The sequence below is a fragment of the Rousettus aegyptiacus genome, unplaced genomic scaffold (assembly GCF_014176215.1).
Source record: "Rousettus aegyptiacus isolate mRouAeg1 unplaced genomic scaffold, mRouAeg1.p scaffold_m13_p_11, whole genome shotgun sequence".
NCBI classification, from domain to species: domain Eukaryota; kingdom Metazoa; phylum Chordata; class Mammalia; order Chiroptera; family Pteropodidae; genus Rousettus; species Rousettus aegyptiacus.
The window spans coordinates 91,952,570-91,975,636 of NW_023416286.1; the positions used below are offsets into that span (position 1 = coordinate 91,952,570).

Here is a 23,067-nt window from a genome sequence, read left to right on the forward strand (position 1 = left end):
GGGGGAAGGAGGTCACAGCAGGAGACCGCCTCATCCAAATGCAGTAGCAGTAACGCTACGGAAGGAGGTGACGATTTCCCTTCCGGCCATCTCCTCCACGCGTGTACCTGCAGGAGGACTAAGGGGACATGTGCAGAGATAGTCGCTAAAGCTCCGTCAGCAACCCCCAAAAGCCTGAAAACGTCCAAAAGGTCGTTCGATCTATTACCGTATAATCGTACTATTATGCGAAATAAACAGGGGCGACATGAGGAAATATTATAAATAAATAAGAGAAATGTAAGTGGCAGGACAGTGTGTGTAGCATGCTTCTGTTTTGTTTTGTTTTTAAGGAAATTTACGGGAAGGCTTGTGCATGAATAAAGAATATGGAGTAGGTAACCTAGAAACTGGGAATTGGGGGGGGGAGGGGTGCAAGGCAACGGAGATGTTTACTTTCCACGCTACATCCTTTTTCCATTCGGATGTTTGCTGTGAGAATAGTCTATTTATAATTTAACTTAAAATGTTCCAAACACAGCAGGAAAAGGAGTAAAGTCGGTCGTTACGGAGCAGGAGTCAGGAGTCAAGAAAAATGTTTCCCAAACAAGGCAGGTCACGGAGCCCGTGGGCAGGCAGGCTTCTCTCGCCTCAGAATGCTGCTCAGCTCGCGGCCCAAAGGAAAACCGGCCCTTAGCCTCGGGACACCTGGGAGCCAGGCCTCTGCTCCCCTCAGGCGGGGACCCACGTCCTACCTCCCACCCAGGCGTCTGCTGGGCGGCACACCACAGTCGGGCTCAGCAAGTGCTGCCCAGGCGGGGTTGTCCCCTCCCCCCTTCCAGACCCCAAAAAAGTCAGTCGTTATTGACAGCCTGGGACCGGGGTTCGGCCTCCTCGGTTTGTAGTCCTATGATAATGGGGAGACGGCGGCAGTAATGGTTAAGAAGCCGGTAGGAGCTAGTTTGGAAACTCAACTGAATTCTAGAGTAGGAAACAATGTCTGACTTTACTACTGACCCCGGGGAGACGCTGTCCTTTTTTAGGTGACCAAGAATAGCCTGTACTAAAGCCTCCCTGGCAGGAAGTGGGGAGAAGGATGCGGAGGAGCTCAGCAAAGGGCCTCCAAGAGAGAGATGCTCGCCGTAACTCCCCCAGATGGGGTTTCACCCCTCAGAGCCCCGGAGACACCCCGCCTCGGACGCCGCGGACGCCCGCAGGGAGGGCGCGCAGCAAAGCTGGCCCGAAACCACCGCGAAGCGCGCCTCGCCGCCCCAAACCTTCCAGCCCGAAGCTTCGCCCTTTCTCCCCTCTATCCGCCGCAAAGGAAGGGACTGAACCCCTTTCCCTCTGGCGGGACCGGGCAGTCGGTGAGGCCCTGACGGGGCTGTGTGTGGGTCCCAGAGACCGTGAGCACCTATTACCTTCCAACTTTCAGGTCAGTCCCCTTGGGACGAGCGTGGCCGGAGGAGGTCGGGGCTGCCTGGGCCGGTGGGGAGCCAACGCCGGCCAAAGCTACGCGCCTTTGGGCAGCGACCACCCGCTCTGACCTGGTCCGCAAGCCCTTCACGACCTGCTCGTCACCCTCCTCCGCATTTCGCTCCGATGTGTTGCTGGCCAGCCTTTCCTGCGACTCCCAGAACTACCACAGCAAGAAGGCCTGTCCCAGGCCCGTCCCCACAGAGCCAGAGCCCGCGGGGCTGGGGGCGACGGCTGTGAGCATGCGGGGGGCTAGGCCGCCCTGGTCCCTTCGGGCTGTACCCGACAGCACGGGCCGGCCTCGTCCTGGTTCCACCCGTCTTGGGAGGACCCCCCACCCCCCAACCCCGGTCAGGGGACAGCAGTGCACGGGAGCCCCCGCGACCTGGCCTGAAGCGCGGGCGCCCCAGTCCCGTCCCGGGGCGTCGGTGGGGCCCCGGCCGGGGAGCCCAGGTGATCTGCGCCCCGGTCCCCTGTGCGCGCACAAAGCCCGGCGCCAGAACCCCGCGCCCCGCGGCGTTCGGCCGCGCAGAGCCCCGGGCCGGGGCGGCTTCGCGCGCTGCGCTCCGGCCGCCGCGGCAGCGCAGAGTCGGGGCCGCGCTGGCTAGGTAGCTGGGGGGACCGGAAGGATGGCGAGGAAGTAGGAGAGGGTTTCCTGAGATGAAAGATTACTTCCGTCCGGGCGCCGGCCTCTCTCTGGAGCCGGCTCGGAGGGGGCTGGGGAGCGGGGTGCGCGAGGCTCGGGGGCCGCGCCGTGCCACCTGCAGCGCCCGGGGCCGGCGGGACGCGCTCGGCCCTGCCCGGGGCTCACGCGGGGGACCCTTGCAGGTGGGAGTCGGGAGCACCTCCGAGAGCCCCAGCCATGGTGGCCAAACAGCGGATCCGGATGGCTAACGAGAAGCACAGCAAAAACATCACCCAGAGGGGGAACGTAGCCAAAACCCTGGTAAGCGGAGGCGGAGGCGCCGCCGAGGGCCCAGCGCGCAGGGCCGGGCGGGGCGGGGCGGGGCGGGCGCGGGCGCGGCCTCCGCGCTCCTGCGGCCCGCGCGCCCGGCTCCTCCGCGCCCGGCCCTTCTGCGGGTCCCGCAGCCGGGGCGCTGAGAGCCGGGCTCAGGGCGTGGGGGACTCCTCGCTGCTCTCCTGGGCCCTGATGGGTCGTGACCCCTCTGGGAGTGGCACTGGGGCCACCGCCGAGGCGAGGAAGAGCCTCCCCAGGGAAGAACTGGGTCTTTGTCTCTGGGAGACACACAGAAAGTCACACAGTTACAGAAACAGTTAAAGCAAGTGCTTGACCCCGGGCCGGAACCTAGTAGCTGCCAGAACGTGTGTTTAATAAGTGATGGACGAATGAATGAATGAATGAATGAATGAAAGTGTAAATGGAGCCATCGATCACCGCCCCCTCCCAGGCTTCACCCCTGGTCGCCATCCCCCACAGATGCCGGCCACCAGAAGGTTTCTTTCCAGCCTCCTCCTAGCAGTCTCTCTGTATAATAAGCTGGAAGTTGCATGAGATCCAGACCCTGATTTCCCAACATCTTTCTATTTTGCCTCTTCTCCAGCGAGGCCTCTCTGCCCTGGGTCAAGTCCAAATGCAACTTGACTCTTGTTGGCCCTGGGAATTCAGGCTCGTCTGATGGCATGACCCACAACTTTAGAGACTAGTTTATTGCCAGGCATACTGTGGCCCCAGAACTGTAGATTGAAGTCTTTATAGCAACTCTTACGTGAACTCTGTGCCTTTTAGCAATAATCTCCAACAGAGAATGCCAGGTCTGTGAGTTTGGAGGTTCAGAGGCATACCTCAGTGAGGCGCTGGGCAGCACGGTCTCCAAATGTGTGAGCAAAGGCTTCTGGAATCTTACGCCAGGCACTTAAGAGGAAGTCCAGTTGAAGCTTGGGATTTAGCTGGAAAAGCCTACAGACTTGGTGAAACAATTCCTTCTAGCCAAAAAAAAAAAAAAAAGGATGCTCGTTTGATTAGCTGAGCAAACAGCTGGATCTACGTTATTACATGAGTCATCATTACACCAGAATTCTTGCAGAACCAAGCAGTGCTATGACAGAGAAACTTTAGGGACAAACTCAGCTCTGCACGGGGCTCCTGCCCTGCTCCAGGCTCCAGACACGCCTGAAATTCTCTTCATTTGGGAGTTAGATCATTTAGTTATGATTGGCCAGCAAAACACCAATGCGCCATTGAATTGGAACCATTTTTCACATAGACTTATGTCTCCCCTATTTTTACTCAGGAAAAAAAAAGAATGCCACTGACAGACAATTTTAAATGATGTTTAAGCATTCAGAGTTTTATATCCCTAGGAGATCACTTCTTCCTAGGATGTCACTCACGCCTCTCTAGGCGTGAGGTTTCTTAGTCCAAGGAACTAAGAAACCAGAGTTCAGTTCTTAATGGGCCTCAGTTGACAACTCACCTGACTATAAATGTAACAATAAAAACAAAAGCAAGGACTGATTTGCAGAGCCGCGTTATCCACGAGGCTCGGTAAACTCGGTGTCTGTCCCCTCTAGCTTTTTGAGACCACTAGAAAATGTTTGGGACCTGAAGCAAAAATTGTTGGCTCTCGAATAAGAAAAGGAAATGGAAAATTTGGAGAACAGGCTGCTTAGATATCTAGGAAATGTAGTCACCCGCAGTTCTACTCAACTCAACTTTCAGAGCCGCATTCAGACTCTGTTTAGTGTACGTCATGAGGGCTCTTTAATAGGCTCTGATATAACGTGGGGTGGGCCCTTCAAAAGTTCCTGGCGCCCATAAGGGTTGTTAAATGGCCCAAATAAATTTGTAATAAAAGGTTTCCAAACCAAGTCACGATGTATATTTATTTTACTTTGGTTAGAAGGGTTGTTGGTTCACTTTATTATAAGTGGATCAGCATCCAAAAAAAGAAAAACAAAATTCTTTTTCAAAAAGAAAGCTTTAAGTCCTAAATTTCATTTTCCTAATTACAGACCAAACATGATTATACTTTGAAAGAGATAACTTATTTAGATGAAATTCGATAGATGGGGACAAATGAACAGACTCTAACTGAAAATTCAGACTAATCATTCAGAAATAAAATCCTTTAATTGTATGCAGATGCCTTGGTATTTTCATTATCAGCTAATAACTGTGGAGTGAATCAATATTATTCTCCCAGATAGCGGATAAAGTCGAGACACAGAGAAATGGAATAATCATTTCATGATTAGACAGTAGTAACTTCTCTGGCATGAAGAAAGAATTTGAATTTCAGAGTTCTGAGTTACGCTGCTGCTCTCCTGTCCCAGAGAAAACCATTCCATGACATTCTGGAGCCTCGAGAAAGGGACCGACTCTGCTTTGAAATGAACTGTGTCATTTGTGGGATTCTACTGCTTTCCTTCCCTTTCCCAGCAATGGAGTCAGGCTCAGGCAAACAGTCCCCATAGAATCATGTGTGGAAACACCTCCCGGAAAAAGTAACTTACAGCTCTCGAAAAAGGATATGTCGGCGTCATGTTCACCCGGGCGTTCAAGAGCTCTGAAAGCCCCCCAAGTAATGTTGATTCCCTGGGAAATGTCATCAAAGAAAGGTTTTTGTTCCAAGCTCTGCACGTGGATAATTTGTGTCTTTCTGCACCGGGGAAATTAAGGACTTCATTCGGTGTCTGACCGGACCGCTAATTCATTCACAGCCTTCTGAATCCACGTGTCGTGTTTGCAGGAGGCGGGGCGAAATGAATGTTTTCTACGGCGTTAGCAGAATGACAGCACCAGATTCAATTCAGTTTCTGGTCAACAGTGGCGAAACGTTAGGGGGCTGGCGAAAGACGGTAGGGGTAACTGTATCTACTATCTCTATCCGGGTAACTGTATCTACTATCTCTATCCGGGTAACTGTATCTACTATCTCTATGTACTTGATCTGACTTTGACCAGGTCTCGTGTGCCAAAGAACGGCGCAATGAAAATGCTGGTTAAAGTTATCTTCCGCGATTATTTAAGGCTGATTTTGTCCTTGTCTCGTCAAGGGCAGCCACGTCTTTCCCTGCAAGCGTGATTTGCCTGCGTGCAAGCGGGGCGGTCGAGACAGCCTGTTCAAGGTCAGGGAAGGGCATGGTTTCCATCCTCAGCCAGAGTCTACCTGCCACTGATGCTTAAGCCCAAGAGGAATGCAGAGCTAACTCTGCCAGCCATTAGGAAGGGGGGTCGATTAGACGGCATCCCTTCTCGACCCCGTCTTCACGCCGCCGGGCCCGAGGGGTCACGTGTCGTGAAGCTCGAATGCTTATTCGTTCTTCAGTGAACATTTTATTCAACATCTATTACGTTTAAGTTCTGCGCAAGCCATTGCCGTACACTGACTGGCACAGGAGAAAGGGCCCGCCCCCCTTGGGCCCTGCGGTCTAGTGCAGAGACGGACATTAAACACGTTATCACAGGAATAAACAGAGACTTACTTACAAACCGAGATAAGTACCAAGGAAAAGGACACAGCAATCTAAGTGACAAGTGAACCCAGGGGTGGTGGCAGAGAGAAGGAGCTCTGAAAACGTCACAGGAAAGCCGAGAAACAAAGACTTCTTGCCTCGCCTGCAATGCATTGAGGAATTCATATTAGCCGCAGCCTATTTGGGGGCCCATGCGAAGGAGCGAGTATTCAGCGAGTTCTTTTTTCTACCTTCTCCCTTTTTATTGGGGGAAATTCACCGCTTTTTCCAGATGCCTCTCAGAAAATACTGTTTTTCCATCAATGGATTTGATTTTAAGGACCAAGCCCTACCTGCAAATAGACCCATAGGGCTTATTACGTTTGTGCTTTTGGTTTGAGAGGAGCAGGAGGTAGGCGGGGCTCGGCTGGCATGCGTAGGACAGCCCCCCGCTGCTCCCCAGGGATGCAGAGGTCTCTCCACCTCTTAGTGGACGCGTCACACTAAGGTTCAGGAGCTTGACGACAAAATGCCCCTCCCCGCACGTTCACGTCCGAAGCATCTCCACTGCCCTTGCCTCCCCGAATCCTTCGGCACGTAGCAGGTTTTGACAGCGTGGCCATGCCCGCCGACCCTACTTGCAATTCACGGATTCGGGAATTCAAAATGAACCTATCGGTGGAACACACCCAGGCTCTGTGATGAGGCTGACCTCACTCGGTTCAATCCCGGCTCCCGCTCAAGTTAACAGACCCGAGCCTCACTGCTTAACTGCAGAATGGAGCTGCCTGGCGTCGAGGCTGCTAGAAGCGGGAGGTCCAGACCGCTTAGCATGGAGTCCGCCGTAGAATGCGCTTTCAACGCGTGGAAGCGATCGTGGCTCCCAACTCGCTTTACTGGTTTTGTGTGTTTATATCCTGACCCCAGGACATCTAAGACCACCACATCGATTGAGTTACAGGAGTGTAAATAAGGCTGTTGATGAATTTCCGCAAACCTATCCTGGTCCTCTACAATTTTTATTCATCTATATCTGCCCACCGGACACCGGGGCTGAGTCTGTCCTTTCTGGAGTGGTGACCCCAGCCTCTGGTACCGTGACCGGCGGTGCTCGGTAAATGTTTCTCGAATGAACGAGCCTCATCTTCCTTTCTCCCATTCTCTTTCAGAGGCCGCAAGAAGAGAAATATCCCGTGGGACCGTGGCTGCTGGCACTGTTTGTTTTTGTTGTCTGTGGCTCAGGTATGGGATTTTCGCTGGCCTTAGGTCCCGTGTTCTCCTCTGTCCTTCAGAAACACATGTTTTATTCACAAAGGTCAATAGGTAAGAAATATGTTAGTCTGAGATTCAAGCTAATCACCACCTGAAGACTTCATCTTAATGGGTTTCCATCTAGTTTCGATTTGGATAGGGACGGGATTGGTATACTATCGAATTATAACCATAAAGTGATTACGTGGAGCCATTAAGTCGGTTATAGACACTGTAAAGTTTAGTTAAACCTTCACTGAAGACATAGCCTAAGGCAGGCATTTAGAACACAGAGTGGAGCACCTGTCTGGCTGAGATAAACCCACATTCCAGAGAGAGAGAGAGAGAGACAGAGGTTTAGTACCTTAAAAGGAAGCATGGCAGTGCCTCTAGATAGGACTGACCTTTGACCCGAGACTCCAGGTAACATCGATACTGCAAGGCGACAGATTCAGAGAGCTTTGCTTACAGCGACATGCAAACTCGCCCATGCGAAGAGGAGACTTGAGCAAAAGGATCAGGCAGTCCTTTCTGTTCGAATTCTGTCATTAGGCGTCTGGACGTAATTCCTGGTCCCCATGGGTTGGGTCTCTGAAATACTGGCGAGTGGAGGTTATTTCTAACAGCAAGGTGGACTCTCGGAGGGTCCCATCTCCATCACCCCCGTACTGCGGAGGGCAGGGAAGGCCAGGGTTCCGTCTTCCGGCAGAGACCTAGGCCTCCCACAAAGGGGTCATTCTGCCCCAGTGGCAAGAGACGCCCCTGACTAGAGATAGAGCAGCGCCTCTGACCTTCAAAAAACCACCCTCCAAGGAAACAAAAGCTTTTAGGAGGACGGAGGGGCCTGAAGGACGCGGCATGGTGGCCACTTGAGGCTCAAATAATTTACAGATGATTTGGCATTCCAAGACGAGGCGCTGTTCCACTCAAACAGAACCGTGCCCCGTCTTCAAGGCTGTGTCCTCGAAGGCCATCTGTTGCCCCCTCTGGGAGTCCCTCGTCTTTAACAGAGTTTCCCCATCCTCTGCTGGAATACATCTGAGGGCGGAGTGCTCACTCCTTCAAAAAGCCATCCCGTTTCTACACAGGTCTAACTCGACTCGAAACGTCTCCCCTCTTTTGAGCTACACTGTGCTGTCTTCTCAATAATTCAGGTGGGGACTCTTGAAGTCACACAGCGTGGACCCATTCGTTCTCTTCTGAACGTCTTGAATCTTTGGGTATTTTACAGATGGCTGCGTAGTGGTTCCTTCCACAAACTAAACTTCCCCAGTCTCTCAACCCGGTCTCATAAGAGGCAGGTTCTAGACGCCTCTTCTGGACACACTCTATGACTCTCTTAAAGCATTTGCCAACGGCGGAAGTCGGTCCGGAGTGGTGTGAGTGCCTCAGAGACGGCAGGATTGTCACTGCCCTCGGGCTCACCACTCCGCTTCTGTTAATCTGTCCCGGCTCGTCGTTTATTTTGAACAGTCCCAGCTCATTCCAGACTCACATCGAGCGAATGGCCAGCCAGGACCCCCCCCCCCCCCCGCCCAAGCTCTTCTTCACATAAACTTCCTGCAAACCTCGGAGGTGCAGCTGCCTGCCTCCCACCCAAAGGTGTCCCTTCTCCCTGGCGCACGTTATTTTATTTCCTTCATAGCCCCGATCGACATGTGAACTTACTTAGTGTGCTGCTTACTCATGATTCATTTCTCTCTAGGAGAGACTCTCGGAGAAGCAGTGCTTGTTTTCCACTGAATTCGTAGATCCTGGTAGGAAGGAAGGAAGGAAGGAAGGAAGGAAGGAAGGGAGGGAGGGAGGGAGGGAGGGAGGGAGGGAGGGAAGGAAGGAAGGAAAGAAGGAAGGGAGGAAAGAAGGAAGGAAGGAAGGAAGGAAGGAAGGAAGGAAGGAAGGGAGGGAGGGAGGGAGGGAGGGAGGAAGGAAGGAAGGAAGGGAGGAAAGAAGGAAGGAAGGAAGGAAGGGAGGGAGGGAGGGAGGGAGGGAGGAAGGAAGGAAAGGAGGAAAGAAGGAAGGAGGGAAGGAAGGAAGGAAGGAAGGAAGGAACGGAGGAAAGAAGGAAGGAGGGAAGGAAGGGAGGAAAGAAGGAAGGAAGGAAGGAAGGGAGGGAGGGAGGGAGGAAGGGAGGAAGGGAGGGAGGAAGGAAGGAAGGGAGGAAAGAAGGAAGGAAGGAAGGAAGAAAGGAAGGAAGGAAGGAAGGCAGGAAGGAAGGAAGGAAGGAAGGAAGGAAGGAAGGAAGGAAGGAAGGAAGGATGGACGAGTGGATGAATAAAGCCAGATAGTCCCCATAGGGTAGCTATCCAATTGACTTTTGTGAGACCTACTATAGAGCTTCACGAATATTTCTATTAAAATTTCGATGTTGGCTGTCTTTCTACGGAACAGCCGTAAAGTCAGGAAACCCAGGAGAGCGTGCGTAACAAGCGCCTGGCCAATCGCACCGCACTCCGGTGCGCGCGGTGCGGCCAGGGACATCGCGCGATACACTCGGCGCGTTGTGCGTGGCTCGCGGCGCGGCGTTCAGAGCCCCGCGCGGCGGCCGCGGCCTGGCGCGCTCCTGCAGCGCCTTCGACAGCACGCTCACGGCAGCCGCGCATTCGTCTGCGATGCCTCACCTCCGGCGCCCCGTCTCTGGCTTTCGCCCCAAAACAAAACAGACGAAAACCTGCGCCTTAGCACGCTGCAGAAAAATAAGAGAGTCATCTCTTTTTGAAAAGGTATCTACGTTTTCAGGTTTTCTGGCCAGCCTGTATGGAGGTCATTAGATCTTGACCCTTGAGCCTTTTATCTGATTCTTTCTTTCCCAGCTTTTATAGTCTCTGAAAGTATGTTATGTCTCCAAGGCACTGATAAAGTGTAGACCTGGAGAAGCCCATGAAACTCAGACCTCTCCCTTCAGGTTGACTGGGAGCCTCTGAGCGGAACTCAGGCCAGCAAGCATCATGTCTTGGGGGTCGCCTGTGTGCCTGGCACACTGAGTCCGCTTCGGGACCTGCAGGCGCTGGGGGAGGCAGAGAAGGGAGCCATCGGCTGCACCCCAGAGAGAGTGCACTGTGACCGCGGAGTGCCCAAGTGCTTGGCGGACACGGGTCAGGGGTCATCCTAGTCAATCCGGCTGCTGTAACGAAACACCGCAGCCCGGGTGGCTCGTGAACAGCAGAGGTGTGTGTCTCGCAGTCCGGAGGCTGGAAGTCAGACTCGGGTGCCAGCGTGGCCGGGGGGGCAGGGGTCACCCCGGTCACAGGCTTCTCCTCGCGTCTTCACACGGCACCCTTCCCGGCAGACGGGCCGGGAGCTTTTGGGCTCTCCGTTTTAAAAGCACTAATCCCGCCCTGTGAGGTCTCCGCCCTCAGGACCTAAGCACCTCCCAAACGCCCCACCTCTGCCACAGTCACCTGGGGACTCCAACGTGCGAATTCGGGGGCGCACAACCCAGTCGGCCTCTGGCGGGGACTGGTCCCGCACACAGGGCAGAGGAGAGCTCCCGGAGGAGGTGCAGTTTGAGCTGAGTTTTGAAGGGCAAACGGCCAGACAGAGGGACAGTTATTCCACAGGAAGGAGCCCTGCGTGACAGAGGCAGGGAGGCTTTAGCGTGGCCAACACCCGGCCGCGGGGTCCTTGTCACCGTCCGTCATCACACGCGGTCAGGGGCCGAATGGCCCCAGAGCTGGTGCTGTTTCCCTCAAGACGCAAAGGAGCGGGGGGCTGCCCAGCCTGCTGCGGTGGCGTGTGGGGGCGGCGGGGGTGGGGAGGAGGGGAGGCGGCCCGTGGGGCCCTTCGGTCTGGCTTGTTTTGGTCCGGCTAGTTCTCAGTAGCCATCTTTTTCAATGGGCATAAAAACCGCCTCTGAACTGGTTTTAATTGAAAATGCCAGGTGCGCCAGTCCGCGGAGCAGGAACTGTGTCTTTCCGCCTTGGGTAAACCGGGACGTGTGCCGATGGCGACCTTTTAGACCCTCCTCGTGTCCGGGGGGCTGGCGTGGGGGGCCTCAGGGCCCCGAGACGTGGGCTGGCGGTGGCTGAGCAGACGCACCGCCCGCCGGCTCGCCACGCGGTGCCGCCCACATGTCCCGTGCTCGTCCCGCGACGCTTCCTTTCATCTCCCGGTGTCAGACCGTGTCGCTTCTGGGGAGAGGCTGGGTATAAAACGGGGGGCCGGCCGGCCTCCTCCGCCCTCTGCTAACCTGCCACCTTGACCCCTAACACGCGAGCCTCTTCCCTTTTTCAATACTCACTAAGAACAGCCCGCCACGGCCGCCCTCCTGGGTTTTCTGCCAACTTTAGCATTTTTTGTTTGTTTGTTTTTTGCAAACCTCAGCTCGAGTCAGGCACTGCTCTCACGGAAATGTGCCGCCCTTCTCAATGCGGCCCTGGTCCTGTGCAGGTCCTTTTCTGAGCCAAGCATGCCATGAAGATCACAATGTCTCCTTGAGATCTGTGCCCCCCGGCCACCTTTCTGGGGTCAGTCACGGTTGGATGCGTCTTGCTGAGCCCACCGCCTGTCTCGAGTTTCTCACTTTTGGGGGCACAGGCCATAGGCGCCCCGCCCTATCTCTGCCCCTAATGGAATGCGGTTTCCTCAAGCCGAGCCGGTCGCCTGATGGGCTCCTCTGCCCGATGCAATGAGGCCGCTCGACGCCGAGGTGACGGAAGGCCCTCTTCCCTGCTCCCCACCCCGCTCCGTCCCAGACCCGTAGTCCAGGTAGGGGGGACCCCGCCACAGCCCGCGGCTGACCGCCCGCCCGTGCCGTGCACACCCTCCTTCCCCCTCGCACACGCACGGTGTGCTCGGGCGTCTCTGGCAGGGTTCGCACACCTCTCCAGACACACGCGCCTCCTGTCCCTTGCTGGGTCTCTCTCCCGTGAACGAGGGGCACCCGAATGCTGGGCTCAAGTTCCGTTTCACCGAGTCCCAGGGATACCTACGAGGAACTTTGCCCTCGCTGAGTTCACGACCCTGGCGGCTCCTATTCTGCATGGTTTTATACCGACGGGAGAAATAGGAAATCTTCTAAAGCTGATGAAGAGGTCGGCCATCGATCTGATTCTCTTGAGAGACTCGCTTGCTTTGACGCCCTCACCCTGGGAACCCACGTTCCTACCTGATGACCTGTGAGACAAAGGGCCGTTTTTGCAGATAGCGGCAGCGCGCCTCAGACAGATAGCCGTTCGGGCCAGGCGAGGAATGGGGAGTGCACGTCTTCTGGGTTTTCCTAGCTGTGTTCTGGGGAAAAACGAAGGCATTTAAGTTCATCCTCACTTCGGGGTCACCCTTACTCCCTTTGACGTGGAAAGCAAGTTCACGAACCTCCGGCGGGCTGCAGGACCCTTTGTTATGGGCACCGGGCTGCCACGGCAAACTCTGACCTCTTGCTTCCTGGTCTCAGGGCACGTGGCCCTGACCCTTGTACCTTTTGCACCTGCTGCTGCTAAGAGCAAGATGATGAAAAGGAAGAAAGGGAACCAGGAGAGTCAGGCGCCCAGCGACCCCGGGCCCAGACGCACCCCCGGGGAATGCCCGCCCCCGCTCCAGGAGATGAGGTCAGAGCGCCGGGGCTGCCCCGAGCCCCCCGAGGTCTGAGTCTGGCCCAGGTACGCGATCGAGGGATCCAATACGTTGCCCGGTGAGGGGGCAGTTGGAGGGGGTTTGTCTGCACACGTCCCTCTTCAGAGTCAGTCAGTTTCCACGATCCATGATTGCGAAAGGCGTGTGAGGCCAGAGACCGCTTTGAAACCAACTGGCAGTAACGGGAGAAGAGGCCTCCGAGGGGGGATGGTCTGGAATACCCCAAATCTGGGTTCAAAGCCTGGATTTGCTATTTTTCCAGCTGAGCAGCCTTGAACAAGTTGTTTACTCTCTCTGTATTGATTTCCCGATCGATCAAAGAAGGATCCTAGAAGCCCCTCGGGCACCACCTGCAGATGGGTCACCGCCACCTCTGTCCCTACGGCCCTGTGGGAAACAGTGGCACCGTGGATGCGAGTCGTGTGTCATGGGCGCTTGGGCTCCTATTTGCCTTTCGTCCTCCCAAGCTCTGCCTTTCGTCAGCGGACTCAACCATCACACTTTTCTGGACCTTTCGGAAAGCACTAGGCTCTGCCTCTTCAAGGGTATGCGTGAGGAATGCAGGTGGCGGCAGCCGGGGTGCCGAAGGCCATTTTCCCGAGGGAAAGCAGCGCAAGCGTTCAGACCTCGCCACGCAAGAGAGAGGAGGCCCCCGCGCGCCGACGAAAATCAGGGAATGGCGGTTTGTGCTTCGAGTCGAATAGCAGAAGCGAAATGTTAAGTTTCATATCCGCAGGCCCTGGGCACCCCTGTTTCACCGTGAAAGTTTTCTCTGTGTGGCGGAAAAGGCTCGGGAACGGTGCGTCTTTGCGACACAGTGTTACCCAGATAGGACATCTCAGGGCCATCTCGGGCTTCGCTTTCGTTTAGCTAGGTAACCGGCTTTATTGTTATTAACGTGACCTGTGTTCTGTCAGGAATCTAAAGCCCACACAGCTCAGGAGAAGACCCGTTAAGGGTCCCCTCGGGATTACTCCAACAGGCCAGAAACTTTTCGTGGTCGAGTCTGGGCCCTGAGACCCTGCACTGCCGGGGCCTTTCTAACTGGTAGCGTTTCTCTTTATGGGGTATCCTAAGAGCCCAGATCCACACTGAAGCCCGAAGGATCTAACTCACCCCCTCCCCCACCAATGCCCGTTTTATAAAAACATTATCTTCCATTTCTGCAGGCGGCGGGGCCCTCACAGATAAGCAGCTCTTCCCGGCCCTCTCAGCCCCCCGCTTCCAAACCCGCCTCTGGGGGAAACGGTTCTGAGGAGTGCCGGGTTTTATCTCGAGGCTCAGAGACAAGCGTGACCCGTCGAGTCTATCTGAGACAGCGGAGATGCCGTCCCGCGGGTCGGCCATCTGCTATCTTCGCCAGACATTCGTGGTCTTGGGGCCCTTCCCCAGGCCATCGGGGGCGCTAGTCGCCACTGGGGGCCCCCGAAGCCTCACCCCTGGGTGTCTCCCTTCCTCTTGTCCTCAGCTCTTTTCAAAGCCTCACTGAGGAGGAGGCTGAGGCCGCAGCAGCATGGGACGGTGTGCCACAGTCGCTTAGTAACGTCTGTCGCGGGCACAGGGCACAGCGAGGTCACGTGCCCGTCTCGGCCTCCCCTCCCCTGACCGCTTGGCAAAGGAAGTGCCATCGTGTTTGCGGGACGAGGGTCTTCAGCATGTTCAACCTTCCTCTTTGGCGAGAACGCCTCCTGGACTCGATGAGATTAGGCCTTTTCCTTAGCCTGTTAGCCGTTTGCACAACCCGGTTGTTCAGCCAACATTTGCATGTTTCTGGGGATCCTGTCGTATTCGGCACATCTTCCAGGCCCCGCCGTGAGGCTGTGCGGGGCAGGGAGCAGCAGGCCGAGCTCCTCCACCCTCGCCTGTCACCGAGGCTCCACCTGGGACTCACAGAGCCCCCACCGGGTCCCCTGCACCCTTAGATTCTCGGATGGGGACTCCTTCCTCCCGGCCTGGCCCCAGCTCCCTCCCTCAGACTCCTCTTCCCGTCTATAGTCCTAATGCCGGACGTTCATCTCCTAATTACAGAAGCCCAGGCGCCCGTACCCCCGCCACGGGGACACCCGTGCCCCGTGAGGGCCGGCCGGCAACCGCCGTTTTTCTCATCGTTGTCTTTACGTTCCAGTTTTGCCTGTGAGCATTTGATACTTTTATGTGCAGAAAAAACGAAGTGTATTTTAAGAACAAAACATGTTGACTAGTGGTTTTTAGCTTTCTCTCTCTTTTTTTTTTAAGGAGCAGAACTCTTTGTTCAGATCAGAGGGAAACAAGTGAGAGAGCAGCTGTTCCCGATGCAGCGGGGTCTGCGCGTGCGGCTGCGCGTGTCTGAGCGTGTGTCTGAGCGCGTGTCTGAGCGTGTGTCTGAGCGCGTATCTGCGTGCGTGTGTTGTGTGTGTATGCCTGTGTGTTATATGTGTATGTATGTGTGTATGTTATGTGTGTGTGTATGTTGTGTGTGTTGTGTGTGTTGTGTGTGTTGTACATGTATATTGTGTGTGTTTTGCATGCGTGTTGTGCATGTGTGTTGTATGTGTACTTTGTATGTGCATGTATGTTGTATGTGTATGTGTGTTGTATGTGTGTGCGTGTGTCTGTGTGTGGGTCTGTGCATGGGTCTGTGCGTGTATGTTGTGTGTATATGTGTGTGTTGTGTGTGTGTCTGTGCGTGTATGTTGTGTGTGTATGTTGTGTGTGTCGTGAATGTTGTACATGTATGTTGTGTGTATATGTGTGTGTCTATGTTGTGTGTGTGCGCGCGTACGCGTGTGAACGAGGTGCCTCCTGCGTTGCCGGATATTCTGGTTCTTTCCGCCCCCGGAAGGGAATGCCAGCCAGAGCCTTGCAGCCATCAAACAGGACGTGGCCGGGGCCGGGGCCGGGGCCGGCCTCTGCGGTCACGGGGCCAGCGCCGTGTGGCGAAGCGCCCGCCGGCCTCCGCCGGCCCCGCGGGCCGTGGGCCGTGCCCCGTTTCCAGGCGGAGACCCGCCTCGTGTCCGTCAGTTCACGCGCCCTTGATCCCCCTCCCCCAGGGACGCCCCCGCGGGGTGCGGAGGAGACAGCCTGTCGCAGACGGGTCCGTGTTTCAGGACAGGCTGTTCAGAGGGGGTGGGAAGAACTGGCTCCCCGAGATGTCCTGGTCGGGCCTGGACTCCCCCGTCTTCCCGCTTCGGGGCACCGGGGGCCTCCCTGCTTCTGGAAGGGCCGCGCCCCTCCATCTCAGGCCTGGCGCCTTCGTGAAGGACGGCCTGGGGGAGGGACGGGACCCGAGGGTCCGCGCGCCTCGGCCGTTTCGAGGCGTCCTGGCGGTGGTGGCATCGATGTTCATCACCCTCACTGTGTCCCTGGCCCCTAGTCGCACGGGCACCCGGCTCTCGGCCTCCTGGGCGAGGTTCCGACCAAGGTCCCCAGGGCTCACGAGGAAAGACAGACTCCGTCACGGCCTCCCTGGTGGCTCCGCTGTGCGAGGGTGAGGACAGCTGGCCCCGTGACCCCGAGGGAGGGAGCGGCGTGAGCCCCCAGCTGCCCCCCGGACAGGCGGAGGGCGGGGTTGTCAGCCAGAGCTCGGGGCGTCACTTCCGCAGGCGTGGCTGGAGCCTCTTCTCCGTTTCTAGAAGGAACTCTTCACACGCCAGCGCCTGGGGAGGAGCGGGCCTTGCTCCGACCACGCGCTGGGCTTCCGTCTCTCGCGTGCTCAGCACGGCGCTGGCCCTGCGTGTCCACGTCCTCGTCGAGTCACGCGATCCGGTACCTGTTGGCAGCGATCGCGAAACGGAGGGTCGTGGCGGAAATCAGCCAGCGTCCCACAGCTCGGAAGCGGGGAGCTGGCGCCCAGGCCCGACCTCCAGCCCCGGGGGGTGGGGGCACGGCCCTCACGCGGCCTGCCCTCCCTCTCGCCACCCCCGGGGGCTGCGGGGCAGGGCGCGGCCGCCGTCTTGAGGCCTGTAGCCTATGACCACACACGGAAAAGAACTCCTGCTCGAACATGTCCCACTTCCCCTGCCAGGAAAGGCACGCCGTCCCGCGGTCCCAGGGCTGCGGCCGCCACCCGGGCTTCTCTCACAGACGGGTGAAGCCTGGGCCCGGCCTTGCCGCCTGACGTTTTCCTGGACACCTCCTCCAGGACGGATGCGGATTCGCCGTGTTTGCAGGTCGACCAGGTAAGCGCTGGCCTTTCCTGGAGACCACCAGAACCTTCCCGAAACTGGGACACCCAGACCGGAGTCCCCTTCCCGCCAAGACCGGCAGCTGGACGTTGGAAGGACAGGGCGGCCCTGGAGAAGCCCTTCCGTCCCACCGCCGAGGAGAGGCCGGGGACCCACGGCGGCTCGAGAACTCCTTCCGGCCCCTGCGTCCGAGGCGGGCGAGGCCGCTCATCGGCCGTTGGCTCCCTCGAGGTGGCTCGTGGCCTCCCCCGAAACGTGCCGCCCTCCGCCCTGTGCCCCACGGAGCATTTGGGTTCGTGCGCGGTCTCCTTCCACCGCGTGCCACCCCCGTGTGCAGAGAGGACATCGCATTCTTCGCTCATAATGTCCCTTCTTTGAGCGGCACCTGCCGCGCCCACCTGTCCCTGGCCTCTCTCTCTCTCTCTCTCTCTCTCTCTCTCTCTCTCTCTCTCTCTCTCTCTCTCTCTCTTCCCTCTTCTCTGTCTCTGGAGAAGCCACCAGGACACGGTCCCTTGCCTCCGGCCCCGTTCGTGCCGATTCCCTGACGACTCGCCTTCACGATGCCTTGTCTCCTGCCGTTTCCACGTGTCTCTCAGGCTCGTACTTTTCCTACCAGCTCTTTCGCTTTTTTCTTTCATTTTTTTTTTTTAAATGAAAGTAGTCAAGTCGCGTAATTTCTGCAGCCGTCTTATCCTCCCGAAGGCCGTTCCTCCGGCCTGTCTTGACCCCTCTCCTCAGCGACTTCCTCGATCTCTCTTATCGGCCACTGTTTTCTCCAGAAGCGTCTCCGCGAAGCCCCCTCTTGTCTGACGGGCGGCTTTCTGGCACTCTCCTCGTGCCCAGCTTTCTGGCACTTTCCAAGGAGATCCACGTCTAACATCCCTGTGTCCTCCTTGCACTCCCGACGAGCCGGGGCAGGCACAGACCCAGGCCTTGGGGGGCTGCGTGACCTGCCGTGACTTCGCTTCTCCTCCAGGGACTGAGATCTGGGACGTTAGGACCCAACGGTGTCCCCCAGCTGCTGAGCTTGGCTTACGAAGTGACCGCCCGGGGTTCTTAATATGTATTTCCCTCCAGACCCTTTGTGATTATTCACCTTTCATTCCTTCAATAAATATTTGCTGAGGACCTACTATGTGCCTGGTGCTGAGCTAGGCCCAAGGATAGAGTCGTGGCCAGAATTATCCAAGGTTCCCGCTCTCCTGCAGTGCACAGCCTGGTAGGGAGGCGAGATGAGTTACCGAGGCAACCATGCTAAAACAGGTAAAATTTCAGCCATGAAGGTATGTGAAGGAGAGGCGGATAGGGCCATGAAAGCAGACAGTGCGGAAGGCCGCCGTACTCCAGGTAAGTGGTTCTCAAGGTGTATCACCTGGGAACCTGTCAGAAATGCAGCCTCGTTCCCCACCCCGCACCCACCGGGTCACGAACTGGGTTAGATACTGGGGCGGGGCCTGGCGTCTGCGTTTCCATACGTCCTTGGGACGTGGGGACGCACACTCGAGGTTAAAAACTCTTGCGCCAAATGGTCAAAGAAGGCTTCTCCGGAGATACAGCAACTTTCGAACTAGGAAGGAAACCTGGGCAACCGGGGCGGGTCGGGGGAGTACTTCAGACAGGAAGGACGGCACGCGGAGCCAACAGTCGGAGCCGGGAGCTTTCGGGAAGCGTGAGCGACTGCCCAGGAGAGGCGAAGAGTGACCCGGGATGGGTCTGCACAGGTCGACAGGGGCCGGGGGCCTCGCCGACGGAGGCTTCCTCAGGGGCCGGGCAATGCGAAGCTTTCGATGTGCTTTAAACACCGGGACGACACCGGCGTTTATTTTTACTTACAACGTAAATCGATAGTATGGAGCTAGGACTGAAGATTGCAAGAGGAGACCAGTTCGGGAGGCCATCGTGGGGACCTGCACAAAGACGAGGGTCCCTCGGGCCAGGGTGGGCTCCGGAGGAATGGAGAGAAGGGTGGTGCACGGTCGCGAGATTCTTGGGCGAAGCCCGCAGGTCTGGGTGGTCAGTCGGAAGCGTTCGGAGCGGTTTACGCACACGCGGGGCGGAGGGTGGCAATGCCAGGGTCGGCGGCGGGAAGAGACCGTGAGACGGTCCTGTCGAGCTGACGCGCCTTTGAGCCGCCGAGGGGCGGACATCGGTCGGGAGGTCGAGGGTGCGGGTCTGGAGCTTGGAGGAGCCATCAGGGCTGGCAGAGGACATGCGCGAGTCACCGAGAGCCAAGTGGCAGCCGACTCTGCGGCCGAGATCACTCAGGGAGAGAGGATGGAGTGAAGAAGAGGAGGCAGCCAGGATGCTGGCCGAGCGGCGTGCCGGGCAGGCGGAGCGTGGGTGAGCCCGGGGACGCATTTTGTCTGCAGAGCCAAGCGAGGAGGGAGACGGAAACTAGGAGAAGACGGTGCCACAGAGGCCGAGGCAAGAAAGAGTTTCAGGGAGGGCGCGCTCGGCGCGGGCGACCAGGGGAGTAAGGCGAAGGCCGCTGACGAGTGCCTGGCGGCTTAGGTAACGCGGAAGGTCATTGGTGGCTTCGGCGGGAGAGACTCCAGTGGGGAGAAGAGAGCCCAGGCGAACCGCAGCGGGCCGGGGTGGGAACCCGCGGTGAGGACTGGGAGGAAGGAAGCGGAGACGGCTCTTTGGAAACCGTCGTCCCCGGGGTGAGGAGGTGGCTGTGGCTTCAGGAGGACCGTTCCGGTTGGTTTGGTTTTCGAGTGTCCATGGCTCTTGCGTATTATAGCCTAAGGCGGTCCCGGAAAGGGGCCGGGGCGTGGAGAGGCTCTGGATTCCGTGCGTTCCGCCCTCGCCTGGGTTCCTCTGAACTTCTGGGACCCACGCGAGGCCGGGTGCCCTGACCTGGGGTGCCTCCCGCGCCTCCCCCTGCCGGCATCTCTCCTCCCCGCCGCCCGCCCAGCGCCCCTCACCTGCGGTCCATCCGGCTGTTTTCTCGGCTCTGTTCACCCACTGTTAAGTTATTAACTTGTCAGGGTCTAGACCCCCCACTTCCTCCCCTGCTCCGCACACGCGTTTGGCTCCCTTCCTGTTCACTGCCTCGGAGAGCCAGCCACCCTTCGGAGGGCTGGGGCCGCTCCGAGGGTCATTACCGGCGGGGAACACGGATTCGCAATTAATATAATGGGTGTAGGGTGCTGAAGCTTCTTACACACGTCGACACACTGGAAAGGGCGTGATAAACACAGCCATCTCTCCATTGTCTTAGCCGTGGAGGCGAACGGTGGACTTAAAATAGACTGACTATTCAAAGTGAATTCTCCGAGAGGGTTCGATTTTAAAGGGTCACTGTAAACATGTTGAGGACGCTCGGGTGTTTACGTGTCAATTTGTGGACTCCATGAGGGTTGGGAATGATCTTTCGTTTTTAAAGCAGACTCAGAAATAGGTCAGTTGTTTTCATGTACATGTTGCTACCCCGAGACAAGCAAATTCTGTCAGGGATTCTTCAGAGGAATTCACAGCAGTCCCTTCAAAAGAACTGAGTGGCTCGATCAGTACCAAGCACTTTCGAGGTCATGAATTAACCTGATGGGGTTTGACGGACCGAGGCCTGTCTGCCGACCGGCGTCCCGCTGAAAATGATTTCTCGTCTAAGGATGAAATTAAGAGACAAACAACATGGTCGAGCAGCTCTCATGGGAAGATCATGGGAAGGTGCACACTAGCTACAGTTTACCAGTGGAGGCGTCAGAACGGTTTAGTAACTTCCAAAGTGCGCACCTGCTCGGGGTGGCGGCTCGTCCCGGGGCTCGGACACGGAGGAGCAGCAGGTCCCTGTCGTCGTGGCCGTCGTAACGACAGCGCCAGCTCCCACACGCCACGCGCCGGTGAGTGAGGAGCCTCCACGGAAGTCAGGCCATTCCGCTCTCCAACAGCCCTGCGAGCGTCACGGTCCTCACTTTACGGAAGAGGAAACGGGCGGGGAGAGGTTCGGCGATCCGCCCCGTCGCACGGCCGTTCGGCGAAGGCCTGGAAGTCCACCCAGGTCACCTGGCACTGCCATTCCACTCTAACGGACAGGGGATGTTTCGGGGATCCCAGGGCCTGAGGCATGGGCGACGTAAATATCGTTTTCTCAACGTCGCTGATGCTACAGCTGCCTCCCAGCACTGCTCTTAAGCCGGAATACCGAATGTTTATATTTTTTTCCCTTCGGCCTTGGGTGGGGAGGACAGAGCTATTTCTGTGAGCCTATACATTTTGGTAAGCTACGTTCTCATCCATCTAGCAACTGCCATCAAGACCCACCCCAAAACCCAGAATAGGCCAAGCAAACGTCCGATGCGACCAGAATTAAACATCACAAGTCGGTGGATGAACGCCCTCGGCCACACAGAACCGGTTGGCTCTCATTTCACACGTAATTCTCATGGTCCAGGGCCACGTGACAAGAGAAGCCCACCGAGGTCGCTGTGGTAACAGCAGAGAGATGAGTAACGGAGACAAAAAAATAAAAAAAAAACAGAAGCAGAAACGAGAGCCGACCACTCGTGTACGCCCCCTCCCCCCCCGTGACAGTACCACGGTGGCGTCCGATCGATTACCGTTCACATCTGGCCACACCGAACGTTTCCCGGGCAGTCGGCATTAAATCGCGTTTGGTGTACCTCCGGGTCAGGAAAGCAGGAATGATGTGTGTGGGATTTTGGATTTTGTTTGTTTGTTTGTTTTTAAGAGAGAAAAAAATGCATCGGCGCTTGAGCTACCCTTCAGATCCAGCTGTCCAGCAACGATTTCCCGGGGCCCTCTGTGTGTCCCCGCAGCGCAGAGTGCGGCTCATGGCGCGTGCTCGCTGCCTTAGGGGAGAGGCCCAACGCCTTCTCTCCTGAGGGTCCTGGATAGCTCGCTTTACTTAGGAAGCTGCGTCCTTGGCGGTGTCACCTGCTAGGGGACAGTCGCCATTTTCGTTATTACTGTCTTCGTCACGATCGACTGATAGTGCCCGCTGGGAGGGCGTGAAACAGAAGTTGGGGCTTTCTTTCCCTGGGACGCATTTGAACCAAAAGGCAGAACCAGGTCGGGAGGCTACGTAACCAGCTCTTAGCGAAATAAGCGCGGGTCCCAGGAACCCTCGGGGGCGGCTCCAGGCTCCCGCCCCCGGGTGTCTCAGGAAGGAGGTCCATTTGGTGAAGACGAGCCCGAGTAAATCAGCCTTGTTCTCGATGGCAGACAGCCCCTTTCCAGGACCATACAGGCAGCCAGATCTGCTCACGTCCGGGGTCACGGGCACCCAGGAGCTCAGCGTGGTGCGTCTATTCTAAGCACCCACCTTTCTGCTCGGCTCAGGGGCTGCGTGTTTTCTAGGTCACAGCCATTTTAAAAAGACGGCCTCGCTGACCTGTTAAATCAGTACAGGGCCTGGCACGAAACCCCTGTACCCCAGCAGGACAAAACTGTACAGGGGAGGGGGGCCAAATCCCTCGGCCCCTGAGGGATGGCTGGCCTTTCCTGCCGGTGGAATTAGCAGGAGTTATCTATAAATCCCCGAGGAATCCATGAGCAGACGCAGCAAGGCTGCCTTTTTGAAGAAATTCATTGACCTCTTGTTACCTTCACTCCTCGTTAGCAAACATCTCGTCAGCGTCAGCGGTGGGCCGGGTGTCAGGGGCCCGGGCGAAGGGGAAGCTGGGTCCCCCGCAGGGTCCACACGCTGGCTGCCTTCTGAGCTGTCTCGTTTCCTCTCCCAGCCATCTTTCAGATCATTCAGAGTATCCGGATGGGCATGTGAGCAGGCGGCACTGGACACGGCCCCTCCCGCCGAGGGCGGAGGACCCCTCACGCCCTTGGCCAGCAATCTGTGGGAAGCGAATGAGCCACACAGAACAGGAGGGGGAAAAAAGCTCCCACGACTGGTCCCCAGTCACGTCACCGTGCATGCCAGACCAGATCGCCTCCTCACAGGACATCTCGGTACCTCGTGTCTGGAGCGGAAAAGACATTTTGCTTTTATGCTGACAGGGCTGGTGGCTCCGGCGTCGGCAGCTGCCCTGTCTGGTTTTCCCCTGGGTTTCACGAATGTATGCATGTGGCCCTCTGCGCGGTCACCGGCTAACTTTCTACGGATACAGTCTCTCCTCCCCTGGGAACTGGTTTTACAAATAAATGTCTTCGTTCAACCTTACACCGCTGGTCAGCCACAGTGAGAACACTCCGGTGGAGGCCACGTCCGGATAGTCCAGATAGCTCCGGGGGAGGG

General features: G+C 56.9%; 1 protein-coding gene across 1 annotated transcript; it reads left to right on the forward strand.

The window, feature by feature from the left end:
* Positions 1-2,115: 2,115 nt before the first annotated feature.
* Positions 2,116-22,992, forward strand: SERP2 (stress associated endoplasmic reticulum protein family member 2). The gene is given in 5 exon segments (XM_036228942.1): positions 2,116-2,196; positions 2,198-2,401; positions 7,041-7,113; positions 16,043-16,434; positions 16,694-22,992. Coding segments are annotated over 5 exon segments (843 nt in total). The 3' UTR covers positions 16,787-22,992.
* Positions 22,993-23,067: the final 75 nt, after the last annotated feature.